The 18,481-nt window shown below is 37.2% G+C and overlaps 1 protein-coding gene across 1 annotated transcript in view; it reads left to right on the top strand.

Moving 5' to 3' along the window:
* Positions 1-18,481, top strand: part of rhea (Talin_middle and talin-RS domain-containing protein rhea) — a 419,010-nt gene that overhangs the window by 329,264 nt on the left and 71,265 nt on the right. The window contains exons 33-35 of the mRNA XM_068227664.1: positions 1,991-2,219; positions 2,921-3,045; positions 4,952-5,077. Coding sequence (XP_068083765.1) covers positions 1,991-2,219; positions 2,921-3,045; positions 4,952-5,077 — 480 coding nt within the window. The remainder of the gene's footprint in view (positions 1-1,990; positions 2,220-2,920; positions 3,046-4,951; positions 5,078-18,481) is intronic.

Genomic DNA, 18,481 nt, shown 5'->3' on the forward strand with positions numbered 1-18,481 from the left:
GAAAGGGGGTTGTTTTGCAGTACGAAATTCAAACAGCCCTTTTTCAGCAGCGATACATTAATCTTCATAATTCCGATATAAATGGAATAAATTTTTCTGCGAACTCATTCCTGGTTGCCAGCATTTCACTCCAGTGTGCCAATTTGGGCTCATCATTTGGTACCAAATTTCCTTAGCCACACATCTTGGTAGGTGTGGTAGTTACAAACTGATGAGCCAAAAATTGGCTCACTGGGGCAAAACTCTGATAACCAAAAATGGGTTAGCTGGAAAATTTATTCCATTTATATAGAAATTATGAATTTACTCATTCAGGACAAATGTTTTGGGTTCCATTTGGTAATCAAAATGTACATTCATCTTCTTGAGTTTGTTGTCCATTTCTGCATACAAAGAAAGTTATACTACTGGAAGTTCTTGCAGAAATTACCAGCATGTGTTTCTTCTTCATGTGCTGTATAATATCGGCACATCCTCCATGTTCAAGGGAAAAAAAGTTAACAGCAAGAACTGCATACCACCTTCGTAGACGATGAGTCTTTCTTGTAGAAGGGAATTTTTTTTCTTCAGGGTTTTAGATAAAGTACATTTTCCCCATTTTAATATGTACATGAATGTTGAACTATGGAGCACAGTGGAGAAACCTCGTCATGCCAGGTGTTAAAGCTGCTCCCTGGCAGTAGCTAGTGGAAACCAGAAATCATTTTTTTTTTGCGATTGCATTTCCTTAGCCTTTCGAGACTTGTCTTGACCTCAGTAAGATAGTATCAACAAACAAGCCCAAAGACAAATAAAAACATAAAATGAAGCAAAGAAAAAGAGATAAAGTTATTGCAAATATGGAAAAATAGGACATTTGGTGTCCCGTTAATAATTTGATGGGACTAACAACATAAGAAAGGGACAGTCCCATTTAGACGCCCTCTTTCCTTTTCAATTTGAAACTCTTTATTCATTTATATGTCATGCTGATGATCTTGCTCTAAGCCACTCAGAGCAAAGATTCCGAATCAGTGGGGAATACCCTTACGAATGCCCTTGAAAATCTCTTCAGATACTACAGTATAAACCAGCTTAAACCAGGCCCCTCAAAGACACAAGTATGCATTTTTCATCTGACAAACAGGGAAGCCATTCGCAGGTTGAAGATAGTATGGTCAGGAGTCGAACTGGAACACTGTGACAATCCAAAATATCTAGGGGTGACACTCAACAGATCTCTTAATTTCAAGAAGCCCTGCATAAACTGAAAGTCAAAAGTGTCCACCAGGAACAATCTCCTCAAGGAATTGGTTGGATCACAGTGGGGGAAGTCATCCTGGTACCATCCAAATTTCTGCAATGGCTCTATGTTATTTTACAGCAGAGTACGCCTGTCCTGTTTGGTATAGTTCCACGCATGCCAAACAGGTGGATGTAGCTCTTAATGAAACCTGTAGAATTATAACAGGCTGCTTGAAATCCATTTGTGTTGAATAGCTTTACGACCTCGCAGGAATAGCACCACCTCCTATTCATAGAGAAATGCTGCCAATAAGGAAGGAAGAAAGTTGAGAGGGAAACATCAAAGAAACTTAGAACTACTGCTGAAAAAGCTAGGCTAAAACTGTGGAAGATTACAACCTACCTTCCCACTGGTTGGAGAATAATTTTGGAAACTTTACCTCCTGGTCATGATGAGGAATGGCTGACTTGAAAGTTCCTGAATAAATTGAGATCTGGAGTGTACAGATCAAGATGCAATTGCAATAGTGATGCAGTTGTAAATGAATAGTTCTCTTGGATACTGAAAGGCAAGCATGATGAACATTTGTGAGGCCAGGTGGTAATTGAAAACATGAGAAATGACTGCATATTTAATGGGAGTCAAATTATTCTGTCCTATTCTCTGTACTTGACTATTTCTAATTTTATATTTTAAAATCTGTTACGGAGTCTTTATGTGCTTGTTTTTAGCTCTGAAAAATTTTGCATTATTATTTTGTTACAGGTTTCGCAAATACTTGCTGCTTTGCAGGCAGGCTCAAGAGGTACTCAAGCCTGTATAAATGCCGCTAGCACTGTGTCTGGCATCATTGGTGACTTGGACACTACCATTATGTTTGCTACAGCTGGTACGCTTCATGCTGAGAATGAGGAGGAATCTTTCGCAGACCACCGAGAGAATATACTGAAAACGGCTAAAGCTCTTGTTGAGGACACCAAAACCCTTGTTGCAGGTAAAATAATGCTGCATTTCTTTCAAGTGAGATTGGTGGTAATTGTTTTCTTGCCAGGCCAGTCAGTTTAAGAACTACAAATACCTGTCTTTCCAATATTAGTAGGTGTGCCTATCCTTCTCTAATTTGTGATTATCAGATATTACATGAGTGTTCCATGTTAGACTTCCTTAGTTAAAAAATAAAATAATATATATATATGCTTAATATCATTCTGCATTCATATTTGTGGCTCTTGTTGAAATTACCATTTTGCCATGAAAAATGATGGCTATTACGGTTATATTTCATATGATTGAACTTAGTTTTTAACTTATCATTGACATTTGTTTAATAAATCAGTGACTTAAGCAGACATTTGTCACTGAAAATATTGGCTCTGGCTGCTATTTGTCTAGAAAATTTTGGACCTTACAACCTGCAAGACAGTTTGTAGTCAGAACTGTGATATTGCCTGTTAAGCTTGGCATGCTAATAACATGGAACCCACAGACTCAGAACACTTCATTTAAGGAGACCCATCATCACCAACTTGTTAGGGTAGGAAAGAATGTTAGAGGGGCTGTATGATGAGTTCTAGGAAGTAAAACCTCACAAAGATTTCAAAAGAAACTCACTGCTTGGGATATACAGACTTTTTTTAAAAGTAGCTACTTGTTAGAAATGGCACTTTAAGACCTGGTTGGTTACTTTATTTGCAGGAGCTGCATCATCTCAGGAGCAGTTGGCTGTGGCTGCACAAAATGCTGTGTCTACCATTGTACAGCTAGCAGAAGTAGTCAAGTTTGGAGCTGCTTCTTTAGGTTCAAACAACCCAGAAGCTCAGGTGAGTTGTTTGTCTAAGATCTGGAAATAAAAAGGGTCTCATGCTATTTACTCTACATCTCTTGAACTGAAAGTTGGGGCTAAACTCTTTATTTTACCATTCTTCTCATTACAGCAATTTTACACAGAGTTCAGGGTATAGAGTGGCTGCACAGAGTACTAAATGCCGTATGGACAGACAACAAAATACCTGCTGATTGGAGCAAAGCCATTATAATTCCCCTGTTTAAGAAAGGCAGCAGACAAAAACCCACCAACTGTAGTGGATTAACATTGCTGTCTCGTGGGCTAAAAATTTTAGAGATCATAGAAAGGAGATTGAGAACCATCATTGAACCACAATTAGAGGAGGAGCAATATGGATTCAGAAAATGGATCTAATTTTTAGCACCTGCATGCTGATGAAAAAGTATTGGGAGAGAGGCAAGAACCTGGATATAGAAAAGGCCTATTATAGTGTTATAAGAGATAAGATCTGGGAGTGCCTGTGGGGAAAGAAATGTGTCTGAAGGACTAGTTGGTAAGGAAAGTTCAGATGTTGTACAAAGACTGTACTAGCTGTGTACAAATTGGGGAAGGTCGATCATCATGGTTTGAGACAAAGAGTGGAGTTCAGCAATGAAGTGCACTGTCGCCACTACTGTTCATCACTGTTACGGACAATATAATGAACATCAAGGAAAAGTTAAGTGAACTGAATGCAGTGGCCTTTGCTGATGATATCATGATTTGGGATGAAACAGAAGAGGAAGTACAGACAAGACTCAATGCATGGAAATCCCAGTTCCAGGAATATAACCTCAACATCAGCGAGACCAAGACAGTGGTGATGGCAGTCAACAGAGAAGGGTGTCCAGCAAGTGTAAAATTAGGAGACCACCAGCTAGAGTGTGTGGATAATTTTCCTCACCTTGAAAGTGTAATCTCCAGTGATAATTTGGTCAGAAAGGAAATTATAATCAGAGTGCAAAAGGGATCAGAATTCTACCAACAAGTAAGAACACTTTATGGGATGTCATGATTCCAAAACCGGCCAAAGTATTGATGTTTAACAGCTATTTCATACCAGTATTGACCTAGGGTATTGAAGCGTGCACCCTCACAAAAAGAGATTCATTAAGACTGCAAGCATCAGAGATAAAATTTCTTACATCTACCATCCAGAAGACCAAGATGGACAAGTTAGGAAATGAGGAGGTGAGGAAAGAAGCCGGAATAAAGACACCCCTATTAGACCGAATCGACACATCCAGACTACGGTGGTACGCGCATGTGATGAGGATGGAGCCTACAAGAACAGCCAGAATAAATGTGGAAAGACAGGTGGAGGGGAAAAGACCTGCAGGGAGACCTAAAACCCGATGGATGGACATGATCAAGGTTGATCTGGTTACCAGAGGATGGACAGTGGATGATGTTCTCCATGACAAGTTGTGTATGGACAGGAAGAAGTGGAAGTGGCTCATTAACAGTACACAGGAAACTGGAACTGTACAATAATGATGATGATGAGGAGGAGGAGGAGGAGGAGGAGAGTTAAAAGCATCAAAACATGATAATTGCTGACTACATGTCAATTGCTATGACATAGACAGCCCTGAAGATGGTTTCTTTGGTTTCCCATTTCCACACCAAAGAAATGTGGGGGCTGACCACTACATTCCCAGTCCCAGCCCTCTCCCATCCCATATTGTACCATACCATACCATTACATACCATCTTGGTTGAAAAGCACTTGTTACTGTGATGCTAAATTCACCAGCCAGAAAAGAAAATTATATTATTTGGAAGTTACCACAGTTTTGAAATCTATAACAACCAACAGGAACATTTCTGTTGAGATTTTCTTCATTTTCTTTGATATGATGATGTAATAACAGCATTCATTATACAGTATTCTTTTCCAGGTAATGCTTATTAATGCTGTGAAGGATGTTGCCTCAGCATTAGGAGATCTCATCCAGGCAACCAAAGCTGCATCTGGAAAGAGCATCAATGATCCATCCATGAATCATCTCAAGGAGTCTGCCAAGGTATGTAATTCAAGCATGTGTACGCTACCCTGCATGAACACCATACTTCAGCATTTAACTTCATTGTCATCTGTGGAATAACTTCACGTATACTCTGCTGTTACAATTCTGAATTTTATCACACTCCGTCTCTACACATCAGTTTTGCTTTTTAATGAAGTCTTTTAGTGCAGTAGTTCTACAGTTATCTGTATTCTTTGCTGTTACTCTATCTTCATAATTCATATGAATACTATTTATATGTGCTACTTTCTTTACAAATTGAAGTATATAGATATTATAGAAAGGTTAGTCAAAATGGATTTTTATCTGTTCATTTACTACTAATCTTCATGTTTCAAGTGTGTTGAGCATCAAAAGAACACAGTCTAAATAAATGACGATGAGATAAATGGCAGACTCATATCTGTGCACACTGTAGAAAACGAAAAGCAAAAATGGTCAGGAGCCTTCTGGTAGGTCAGAGGCGTTCACAAGTCACTTCAACTGTACTTTCTGTCCCTTTGCATCATCAGTAAGGATTGTTTTTTTTTTTTTTTTCCTTCTTTACGTTGCACCGACACAGATAGGTCTCATGGCGACGATGGGACAGGGAAGGGCTAAGAGTGTGAAGGAAGCGGCCGTGGCCTTAATTAAGGTTCAGCCCCAGCATTTGCCTTGTGTGAAAATGGTAAACCATGGAAAACCATCTTTAGGGCTGCCGACAGTGGGGTTTGAACCTACTATCTCCCGAATACTGGATACTGGCCGCACTTAAGCGACTGCAGCTATCGAGCTCGGTGGGATTGGTTGTAGGGTCTTGACTATTGTGATCAATGCTTGAGTACTGCTAGTGTCTGAGTGGATACATCTATTTTATATCCTCTGCAATGAGAGTTTTTCAATTTTTCTCAGTCTTATCATCCTACAGATTTTCATATAGGACACATTGAAACTACTCTACTATGATGACACGGTAACTGTGTTTGACATTGGGTACGTTAATAAAGTACTCTCCCTGTAAGATTTCGTTTTATTTTAAAACTAAGGTGCAGAAATTTGCTGTGACATTTCATGTGTTAGTTCGAATTTTAGTTACCAGTTTGTTACAGAATGTTATGTCATCAGGTCATTTCTAGCAGTAAGAAACATATGCCTTCCTACTAAGTATATCCCAGAATACGAATACGTTGAAAGTTAGGGGACAGAGTTGATACAAAACATAAATGAATTTTGGGTTTACACCTAGATATTGATAGTTCTTTCAAGAAATAATATCTTTGGCACATAGTCTTCAGTCTCGTTGGCTGAACGGTCAGCGTACTGGCCTTCGGTTCAGAGGGTCCCGGGTTCGATTCCTGGCCGGGTCAGGGATTTTAACCTTAATTGGTTAATTCCAATGACAGGGGGACTGGGTGTATGTGCTGTCTTCATCATCGTTTCACTTATCACGATGCGCAGGTAGCCTACGGGAGTCAAATAGAAAGACCTGCACCTGGCGAGCCAAACCCGTCCTGGGATATCCCGGCACTAAAAGCCATACGACATTTCATAGTTTTCAGTTAACAAGCTTATGAAAGAGAAAGGATAATGCAAAGAATTGTTTGAATTTTCCATTCCCCCTGTGCAGTTCCTTCTAATTTAATTGTAAATGAAAACTCTTCATTTTTCCTTTCAAAATTTAATGTATACTTCCATCTTAATAGTCAAAACAGAAGAAAAGAATATTTACCATATAGTTAGAAAAATGACCACTTTGTCATTGAATTAATTAGAAAGAGAAGTTTGGTGTAACATACTGATAATTGCAGAAGATATGCTTGATAATTTATTGCAATAATCCCTGTGATATTATATTAACTTCTAACTTCAAATTATATATGCAGACAGAGATCAGTGCATAGTCAGTGCAAGAATTTTAATCTTGTGCTATGGTATTCTCTCGTTATTGACGTGATATGCTTCCCAATTCATTGAAAGATTTTTCTTACCATGGCTTTCAGGTAAAGTGGATGTACAGTAGATTATTACATAGGACTTCATACTTTGGAAGATCAGGGTCAAAATGATTATTGACAAAAGTATAACAGGAGTATTGGAAGTCAATATGTTTTTTGCCATCGATAACTTTGTTTTGAATTTAGACAGATACCTTCATACTCAAGGCTTTATTTTTTTGTATATTGCTCTGAAGATATTTGATACACTTCTCTTGGAATTATGACAAAGGGACAAAAAAGAGACTGAATTACTTTTTTACTTCCAATTTTATTATTTCAGATCATATTCGTTACCTGCTCTTGCTTTTTACTGCTGTATATCTGTGCTAAATTTAATTACATCTTCTCATTTAGTACTAAACACATTCATTTCACATACTTGCTCTCTAAAATATAATTGGGAAGTGGTGTTTGTATGTCTCCTTTGTTTTGTTTTCTAATCACAGTTTGCTTACTGTTTCATTCATGCATAGGCATAGAGATTACAGCCAGTGCTTTTCTTTTCAAATGAGTATGAATTCTTTAATTGTAGGTTTCAGTTCCTTTGTGCTCATGATTTCCCTTCCAAATGTTCTAACATGTGTTGTTAAGTTTACCATATGCCCTTTGGTACTGTGAAATTGGAGACAGATCTCACCCGTGGCTGCTTGCTGTAATGTTCAGCAAATGTTTGTGTGTTGTTTCCTAGGATACCCTTTGACCAATGATTGACATACATTTTTCAGTAGGGAGATCTTGAGCATTGCCTTACTGACCCAAAAAAGTAGATGATTTAGTAAATTCCATGTTGTGTGGTTTATTTTAACTCGCATGACAGCTTCCATAAAACTGAGGCTGATGGGTGGACTTTAAAAAAGAAAATACTTAATTTAAGTACACAGAAAATTTTATTTTGGTTCTGTGACTAAAATACACATCAGAACTTCAGAACATCAAAGGATGAGAGATTGACCACTGTCGTGCAGTACTAAGGTCAGTTGATTTAATTCTTAATGAACTGAATTCATTTGTAGTTTGAAGCTATATTGAAGGCTTGGATTCTCTAGTGTACTTAACACGAATACTAACAGTGTTTGCAGTTCTTTTCTGTTTGTATGAATGTTTTAATTTGTACAATCAACATGAAGGTACAATGTTAATATTGGATTAAAATTCAGCAACGTACAACATTAAAGTCCACCTCTCTGAATTCTTAACAGAAATTTCAAAAATCTTTTTATTGTTTTGTGTGATGTGTTCTCTCCTTAAATGCAGTATATAGAAAACCATTAGCAGTGGTTCACATTAAAAAATACTTTAAAAATTGGGAGTTCTTTAACTAAGAATGAATTATTATGTGTCACTGTGCCTTAAATTTGATCTTTCTTGGAATATGAAATAGAAAAATATGTTCACCTAGTCAGTACAACTACATTTCTTTACAATTTTTAAATTGCAAAATTGTTACATATTTAGGACGTTTCAGCCTCTTTGGGCCGTCTTCAGCTACATTAGATAATATAAAAGGATGAAATATACATATTATCTAAGCAGTCAGAACGTTTCATTATAATTCTTACATTCTTAAATGATAAAAGCTGGGCTGAGTGGCTCAGATAGTTGAGGCACTGGCCTTCTGACCCCAACTTGGCAGGTTCAATCCTGGCTCAGTCCGGTGGTATTTGAAGATTCTCAAATACATCAGCCTCAAGTCGGTAGATTTACTGGCACGTAAAAAACTCCTGTGGGACTAAATTCTGGCAACTTGGCGTCTCCGAAAACCGTAAAATTAAGTAGTGGGACTTAAAGCCATTATTAAATGGTAAAAGGTTGATGTGTTAAAAATGTTCTCTTTAAAAAGCTTAATGAGAAATATGAACTGAAAAATAAAAATGAATTCATAGTCCTAGTATATTAAAAAGTCCATAAATCTTGTAGAAATTTAGTTAAAAGTTAACCCTATTTGGAGTTACAAATGCTTCTTTTAATAATTGTTGTCAAATCTCTGCTGAAAACCAGGTTGTGAGGTTCTGTATTGTAAATAAATAGTTATATTGACTAGCTGGAGAAATATTTTACTATTTTTCTATTTCGTTATAAATTGTCAATTGTCACGATGAAATTTATCGTATGCAACTAGAAAGAACTTGTACTAAAAGTATTGAGTAATCTCTCTTAATATATCAGGATGGAGGCAACATATTTATGGTATTTTAAACACTTATGACGTGATATAAATGTTCAGGTAAAAAAGCTAATAGGATCAAAATATGTATGTACAAGAAACAGCAACTTGTTGACTGAATGACCAGAACATGATGTGTGATTTCATCAGATAAGAGAGTGATATTTATTTTGATCTTCCTTTGCACAGTTTCTGGCAAATGTACTACTGCTCCCAATAAGTACCAAATCACAACCTACTCAGTTATGCATATTATCTGCAACTGTAATAAATTCAACTAAAGTGCAAGCCTTAATCGAGTTGCTGGTTATACCCTGTGCTGTGTCTGAGCAAATGGATGATGCAATAGCCTCCTGATCCATATAGCTCGCCTATTGATATCATGTCTCAGCTAGTCTACAATAAGCTTTCGTTCAGTGCACATTGTGATTGCTTCTTATACAGCAATAACTGTTCAGTTTAGTGCATTTCATGGCTTCTGAATTAAGTGTTGAACAGAGTATTTTCATGTGCTGTTGATTTTCGAAGCATGAATCTGCTGGGAGAGTGAGAAGAGAATTCCACAAACAATTTTTTGAAGCGTGAGTGCCAATGTATTACGGAATGAATAAAATTGTGAATAAATAATAAATTGTGGGTGAAGTGCTTAAAAATGAAGTTAAACAACCAACTATCTTAGCTGATGAAAAAATTTGGGATATTTATGAAAGAACTGTGGGAACCCTGCAAACTCTCTCAGCAAAGTGATGTTTCTTGTTGTTCTGAGTACAACTTCTCTGTGCACCTTTTTGTAAAATTATAGGATATAATATTTGAGATCATGGAGCACCTACATACTCCAGTCTCAGTCTAGGAATACTTGCTGCGTTTATCACTTCAGTAAAGACAGCACTTAAATATCCATGCTCATGCATGGATTACTGTTGCCTCTTAGCCCTGAAATAAAGATCAAATTTCTTGATACAGCTTATGAAGGTTCTTTTTCTTTAAAAGAAAAAAAAAATCATTAAATCTTAGCTCCTATCATGTTGCTTATTTTGTTTCATAAATTTATGGTATTTCAGTTATTTTTAAGTAGCATTGGCCAAAAGTCACAGTGTACACAAACACTCTAAAAGTTATTCGTGTATTCCTATTTACTTGGTAAGATGCATTCTTAGTAGAAATATTTTAAATAATTTTTTGTATGTGGACCCTGAGCAACAAAGAAATGGTTAAATATTTCTTCACATTCCTGTGCATAGTTACAGATATGTGAATAGATCATTCCTTTTTATTTTACATATTTTATGATAAAAACATTAAAAAAGAAAATGCTGACAAATGGAATGTTACCATCTTTATTTGTGGTTAAAAATTACTTAAAGACAAGGTTATGTGTCCATTTTTGTGCTTTCTGTTTCCATTGGATGAATCAGTTAAAAAAATCTTAGATTTGTGCATACCTGATTGATGCTGGAGCCTTTTTATTTGCCTTCATCGTGAGATGACTTATTGTAGCAGTTATTCGATCCTAGAACATTGTGGGGTTATGTCAAATGTTCTTGTTATAATGTATTCTAGAAGAAGATACCAATCTGTTACTTTAATAGTTTTTGTATACTCCATGAAGGGATGTTTTAAAGCATTTATTTTTACTCATTTTAATTTTATTTAATTACAAGTTAACACATTTTAATTTTATTAGAAGTGATGTCGAAATTTTGTTAATTCTCTCATGTCTTTGAATGCCAGGAACTGTTTTAAGTTTTTTCGTTTTTGCATCATATCATTAGCTTCACAAACTTGAACTTGTGGGGTTTCATGGTAAACCTTTTTCAACATTTACTGCAGTGAATTCAACACAGTTAGGGCTGCCTAACTAAGGTGATAAAGGCATCCTCGGTTCACCTGAAAAATGTGGGTTCAATTCCCCATCAGAAATTGAATGGTTGTGGAAGTAAGGAGAAATTGAAGGAACTTAACAGGAAATTGAATTTAGCAAAAATCTCAGCTAAGGGTAACATGATGGCAAAAGTAATTAGCAGTCATTTGAATTTTAGTGAAAATGGCAGGGTATAAATTGGTACTTTGGGGCAGAAACAGGTTCCAGAAAGGGACATTCCAGGAATCATTAACCCTTTGGGGTCCACTGTCGAATTCAGTTTGACAGGAAATTTCCGTTCCAGCCCTGTGTCGGACCTAGTCTGACACAACTTTAAGGTTATATTTCATATGTTGGAGCAAAAATGGTGCTGAGCGTTACACGGTATTCAGCCTGGGCATTTCTTCCATGTTGTCATATGCTGTTAATTTGTTTTAAGTGAGTTACTTTTTTATTTGGAGATAGTCCATTGCTGATGCTGTTGTGTTTATATTTATCAAGATGACATCCTCCAGTCATGGCATGGAACATGATGATATTTATTGTGCAAGAGTGACGATATTGATGTTGATTTGTTGACCGATTCTGAAAGTGGTATTTGTGTTCCCAAATCTAAGAATGAATTTTCAAGTGAGGAGGAGGAGGAATTTGTGGTGGAAGACAGTGATAAAAATTGTCATAGTTAAAGTAAATGCAATTGGAAGGAAGGTTGTAAAAGTAGGAATGTTCTGCAGAACCATATGGTTGATAAGACAGATATGAAGGAATTTTTAAACAGCTATTGTGATTGGTGGAAGATGGTAAATAAAATTAAGGCAAATTAGGGGGTGTTGAATGAAGAGGGTAACTGCGATTTTTCCAATATTCTCATGACAGCGCTATGGAATAGATGCCTCCTACTATAAGAAATAAGCCAGTAGCCTTGGTGAACAGTTTTCACCTGTATAATGTGCAGCAAAAGACGCAGCAAAATAAGCCTGAAGTGAGTCACAAGTCTTTCAAGGATCAAATTATCATGGGGTTTATGAGGGACGTTAGGAGCCAAAATGCCCATAAGTGCTGACAGGAAAGTTAAAGGAGGCAGAAATGAGACATCATTTTACTGTGAGACCTGTCCAGGGAACCCAGGACTGCACACAAACAAATGTCTCTGAAAGTACCACACTTCTACGAAACATTGCTGATAATTTTAACCTAATGGATAATAAAGATACGCAGTTCATATTAAAATTCAGCTCTTCGCTTATGTATTTCCTTCCCATACTTGCCTAAATCTGTGGAGGATAGGACAAACTGGAAGAGACTCGTACACAACCGCACCCGGCTTCCCGGAGCGAAGAAATGATGATGATGATGATGATCTTTCTTTTTTCTTTATTCGTGTCTGAAGTATCAACCTTACTTAGACCCGGTTTCTTCAACGAATGCTAAGTGTTAACACTGCTGTTAAAGAGACTTAACACATAATTTAACAAAATGGTCGTCTCATCAAGACTTGTTAACTCTAACAAATTGTTAATACTTGTGTTAAATTAACCTGGCAGCACCCCTTCTTAACAGCTGCTAAAATTTCAAAATGGAGGCATGTAGAAGACGTAAGTTTGAAGCTTTACTGCTGTATGAAGACTATTTTTAAACTGAAGAAGGCAAAAGATGACCCATACTAAGAAGTAACGACTTTTTAGAGTTGTCAGAAGAAAGATTTCTAATTACCAAAGCCATAATGAACAAGGTAGTAGACAATATTGCAAATAGGTTAGAGTTTCCAACAGATTGCAACTCAATCAGTCTCTCCAGTGCAGCAGTTGCTTAAAGATTTTACAAGGAGGGGTCAGACCCTGCATCCATTCAATTTCAACTAGCTTAATGTACTTGTTTGGGGGGGGACACTCAACAGTAACTTGTGTGTAAGGGTTTAGGTCAATACGCTTTAGCTTTCGAAAAAACTGAGGACAAATGTCATGAGGCAGGATCTGCTTTGGACCACGTGGAGGTGATAGAACACTAAAATGCAAATACATTTAACTTAAACTTGTCAGGTCCGCAACCTAATAATTTTCAAAAAAATTATGAATCCCCCGATTCTAATGCACCGCGTATATACTTGAAATGTTGCAGCCGAGTGGCCTATATTAATTTCAGGTAGAAAGCAAAGTGTACCGGTACTGAAATTTGTGTAATATTTTTGTTCCAATTTTTAAATAACGTTCCCTGCAACGACACTCGAACTCACGTCTACGACCTTCACAGACAAGTATGATGACCACTATGCCACAACTCCCAAGTATATATGCCTTGCATTAGAATCAAGGATTCATCAATTTTCCAGAAGTTATTAGGTTGCGGACCTGACATGTTTAAGTAAAATTTGTTCGCCTTTTAGTGTTCTATCGTCTCCACTTCGTCCGAAGCGGATTCTGTGTAATAACATCTGACCTCAAGACACTTTTCATGTAGGCCTAATTGTAGAGTCATAAGATTTTCATAGGTTGACGCCCCGAACAAATAGCATTTTTTTTTAAATGTTCACGAGTGCAAGAAAAGAGTGTGTAGAAACCTGCGAAGAATTCCTGTTGCCATTGCAGCATTAACAAGGCACTATATTATTTTCCACACAATAAAAGAATGCCCGAAAATCATTCAAAACATATCAATTATCACATTTCCACGGTAATGTAGGAACCTTAGATTGCACTCCTACAAGAATAGGCTATATCGAATGTTGTGATATAACAGTCCGTTATTTCATTTTTTGAGCACACTCGCATCATTTAAAAAAAATTAAAACTATAACAACATTCGTCTTGCATTCATCATAATAACGCTTTTTTCGTCTCTTACTTGACATGTTTACTTCTTAGCGGTCTCCGCTAACCATAACCTATAATAATATCAACCATGTGTCTATGTGACAAAATACTATTTTAACATGCCACTAGGAGCGCTATATGTAAAGAAACAAAAGACGCTCACTGCCAAACGTCTTTAACAATTGTTTCATAACAAATGTTGGAAATGTGTTCGTGAAACAGGGTGTTTTTAAACGAAGAGTTAAATTAATGACAACTGTTTGTTAACATTTGTTAAACAAAATTTAACATAGAGTTGAAGAAACCGGGCTTTACAGATATTTAAAAAACAACATGGTATCTACATTCCTACTATACAAATATACAGGTCTATTATACAGTCACAGATAAAGCAACAGTTCAAGAGCTAGATAATTCTTGCCCAGTATTGGACGACATCAATAGCGTTGGGGGAGGCTGCAATCAAGTCTTTCATAGTGCACATTGAAGAACATAAAACACACTGACACAGATGTTTGATTGTCTGCCGCTCTCTGCAATCACAAAGTGATGAATCACTTGAGAAACCCTACTTCCATAAATTTACTTTTGTTCTGCTGACTTCTGTGCAGAGTCTGTTAAGGGCTTTCCATACTGTCCACTTCTCATGGTGTCCACATGGAAGACTTTCCTTCGGCTCTATCCAGTTGGAAAGGTGGTTGATTCTTTCTTTCCACATTTTGACCATAGCATTCTCTGCTTTGCTCTCAAGGTTAACTGATGTGCAGAGAAAACTTCTTCTAGATTTTAGCCTCTTGTGTGGCTGGGTGGTATCCATAGAGAGGGTGTGCTTATGAAGATGATGATTGGAACCTTTCTTTGTTAGCTGCTACCTCCCTACGAATCTCGCCGGGAGCACTACCAGCTAAAAGTTGGACCTTCTCAACGGGTGTAGATTTCAAACATCCAGTAATGATCCTGCAGCTTTCGTTTAGAGCGATGTCGACCTGCTTCGTATGAGCTGACCTGTTCCAAACCGGGCCTGCAGAGTAGCATAGAGCTAGAGCTGATGTTCTAATTGTTTGTGGTTGTGCTCCCCAACTTGTTCCTGATAATTTTCGTAGAATGTTGTTTCTAGCAGCTATCTTTTGTTTTGAGTTTTGGCAATGTTTCTTATATGTTAATGTGCGATCCAGCATTACTCCCAGGTACTTCGGTGTAAAGCAGTGTTCCAGTAAGCTCCCTTTCCATATTACTTTGAGTTTCTGAGAGGCCAGTACATGCCGCAGATGGAACGCACAGATTTGAGTCTTAGCTGGATTTGGTTTGAGTTGGTTTGTCTCATAATAGGTACCTAGCTCTTCTAATGCAGCAGTTAGAGATCTGTGCTTCATAAAAGGTATCAGTTTGAGTAGTAAGTGCAAGGTCATCAGCATAGATAAAGCTTTTAGTATTTTCTGGTAATGGCTGGTCATTAGTGTAGATGTTGAAAAGAACACTGCCTTGAGGTAGTCCATTACTTTGATTTCTCCGTCTGCTTCGGCATCCTTGGAATTCAACAAAAAGCGACTATTTTCCAGGAGAGTAGCTATCATCTTGGTTACCTTGATGTCTGTAATCATTCTATAAAGTTTGTGTACTAGTATCCTGTGATTTACTGTATCGTAGGTGGCTGAGAGATCCACAAAAGCCACACCAGTGATCTTCCTCATTTCAAACCCATCCACAGTGTGCTGGGTTAGATGTAAAATCTGTGCTGTGCAGTTCTTTCCTGGGTGGAAGCCACATTGCTGAGGGATTAGGACTTTGTCTACTGCTCCCATTAAGTGATTGAGCAACATTCTTTCCATTATTTTGTACAGGTGGCAAAGTTAGGAGATTGGTCTGAAATTTTTGGGGTCCGAAGGTTCCTTTCCAGGTTTCAGAAATGCGATACCCTGGATTTTCTCCATATTTTTGGAATTTTTAGGGAAGTAAAACAGTTGTTGAAGAAGTTTAAAAGCTATGCCTGTGAGGTTGAACTGAAGTGTTTTATCTGTTCTATTGCCGCTTTTCCATTTTTGCTACATTGAATCGCTTTCTGTACTTCTGTTATTTTGAATGACCAGGATAGGTTACTGGACTTCATTACCTCATTTTTTAGGATATTATGTTTTCCTTATTGGGTGATTTGATGATGATGATGATGACGATGATGATGACTGGGAAAATTTCGGCATCTATAATATCACGTCTTAGGCTTCCCTCGAACACTGATGTATGAATTAGAAATTTTTTGAGACTTTCATCTGGAGCGTAGCATTGTATGGAAGTGAAACAGGAATAATAATTAGCTCAGAGAGAAAGAGTATAGAAGCTTTTGAAATGTGGTGTTACAGAAGAATGCTGAAGGTGAGATGTGTAGACCGAATCACGAATGAAGGGATGCTGAATCGAATTGGCGAAAGGAGAGCGATTTGACGAAGTTTGACATGAAGAAGAAATAGAATGATAGGACACATCTTAAGACATCGAGGACTTGTTCAAATGGTTTTAGAGGGAAGTGTTGGCAGTAGACCAAGATATGAATATATCAAACAGATTAGAGCTAATAAAGGATGTAATAGGTAGAAATGAAAAGGTTAACATAGGATACGGTGGCATGGAGAGCTGCATCAAACTAGTCTATGGACTGATGACCCAAACAACAGACGTGATTCCACCCCTATTACAATATCTGGTAAATATACATCTATTTAGCCCTCAAATGAAGCAAAAGTTGTATTTATAATCATACTGTTCTTGCAGTCATCTGAATCATGCAGAAGATGCACAGTAACAGTTATTTAGATGAGATTCAAGAGTAATGTCTGAACTGGTACACCATTTTGTAATAGTTCATTTTTGTGGTGTGTTTTGTAAAATGTATGTGCCTGTAAAAGGGCTCCAGCAACAACAGTGATTAAATTTTATATATGAGAGAACATCAATCTCAGAGAGGTGGAACTTTATCTGATAGTATGTTGCCCCTCAGCAGGTGACGGACTCTGACACAGAGCCGGCTGACTGGCTTGTGTCCGATCAAGAGGAGGAGCTAATTCGTCTCTTGAGCGTCGAGAATCTTCATCAAACAGAAACTCGTACAACTGACTTGGTTCATTTGTTAGTTGCATAACTGAGTCATGTGTCTTCATCAGATCAGTTACTGGATTCACAAATAAATGCATTTCTCTCACTCCCTTATCGTTTTTCCTTTTACGCTTATATACTAGTAGATTTAGGAGCAACTTGTCTTCCACAGACAATTTGTCTAACTATTCAAACATGCAGTTCTTATAAAAAATACCCTGTAAAATCTCGATAGGCACAAGTTACGCATTCATTCTGAATTTTTACATTTTGGTATATATATGCATTAAACGAAAATAATTCATGGCATCTTCAGATATCTGAAATACTTGAAGGTAGGTAGGGGTGGGTTAATGGTAGCACTTGCCAGTAGCTGGCATATCACTGCCTGCTTCCACACGCATCCATTCCTTTCTCTCTTAGGAATAGAAACAAGAATAGTAGCATGTTAATGGCTCTGTTATTATTTCACTGACTTACCTTTCTCCCTTGTCTATCTTTAATTTTATTAATCTGCTTAATCCAATATTTCTGCGACTTCATTTTATACGGTATTTGTTACATGAATGTAGGCTCATGAGAGAGAGAGTGCATATTATTAATTCAACTAATTATGAATGAATGAATAGAATAAGTAGAAAATGTTCATTAGACAGGTTTGTTAAGATATTCTTTCAAAACATTTGTACACATTTCATGTGAATGGCAAATAGTACTTGGAAAATATAAAAGATAATAAACTAATAAACTTTTTCTCTATCAGAGATATACAAGACTAAGGTGGAAAAACATAAACCAATGTCAAACATTATCAATTTAGATTGTCTGGAAAATTTCGGAGGTAAACCAGCTATGCCAAAATCTAACCTCTGGAAGAAGCTGTGTTATTAAACATCAGAATTTATTCAGCGTGTAAGGAGATTTTACAATTTTTATTTTGGAAATCTGTTAATCAACTTCACCAAGGGAGCTGCGTACATGGTTTGGGTCATGTAACTATGAACTTGCTGCAGGAGATGGTGAGTTCAACCCCCACTGTCAGCAACCCTGAAGGTGGTTTTCCCATAGTTTCCAAGTTTTACACCATGCTGTTCCCTAATTAAGGCCACGGTTGCTTCCTTTCGAATCACTAGCCCTATCCTATCCCATTGTCACCATAAAAACTCTTTGTGTTGGTGTGATGTAAAACAAAATGATAGTTTTATCAAATTCAACCAGAAAAATGTCCGAGATGATTATGGATTAAGTTTTCTTCCATGGAGAATTGATCTATATTCCAATATTTATTGGAGCACAGTTTAAATGTTTATGTAGCCTATTGACAAACTACGTGGTCATCAGCACATACGAAGTGCCGCTCTGTATACCCAAGGCTAATGATCAACCTGTGGAGAGGGTAACTAAATTCATCTACTTGGGGGTTTACCTTAGGTGAAAACTGGGATGCTTCTTTAGAAATCAGATGTTGCTTAGAATGAGCAAAAAAGTCTTCATTAAGAT

The sequence above is a fragment of the Anabrus simplex genome, chromosome 5 (assembly GCF_040414725.1).
Source record: "Anabrus simplex isolate iqAnaSimp1 chromosome 5, ASM4041472v1, whole genome shotgun sequence".
Lineage (NCBI taxonomy): Eukaryota > Metazoa > Arthropoda > Insecta > Orthoptera > Tettigoniidae > Anabrus > Anabrus simplex.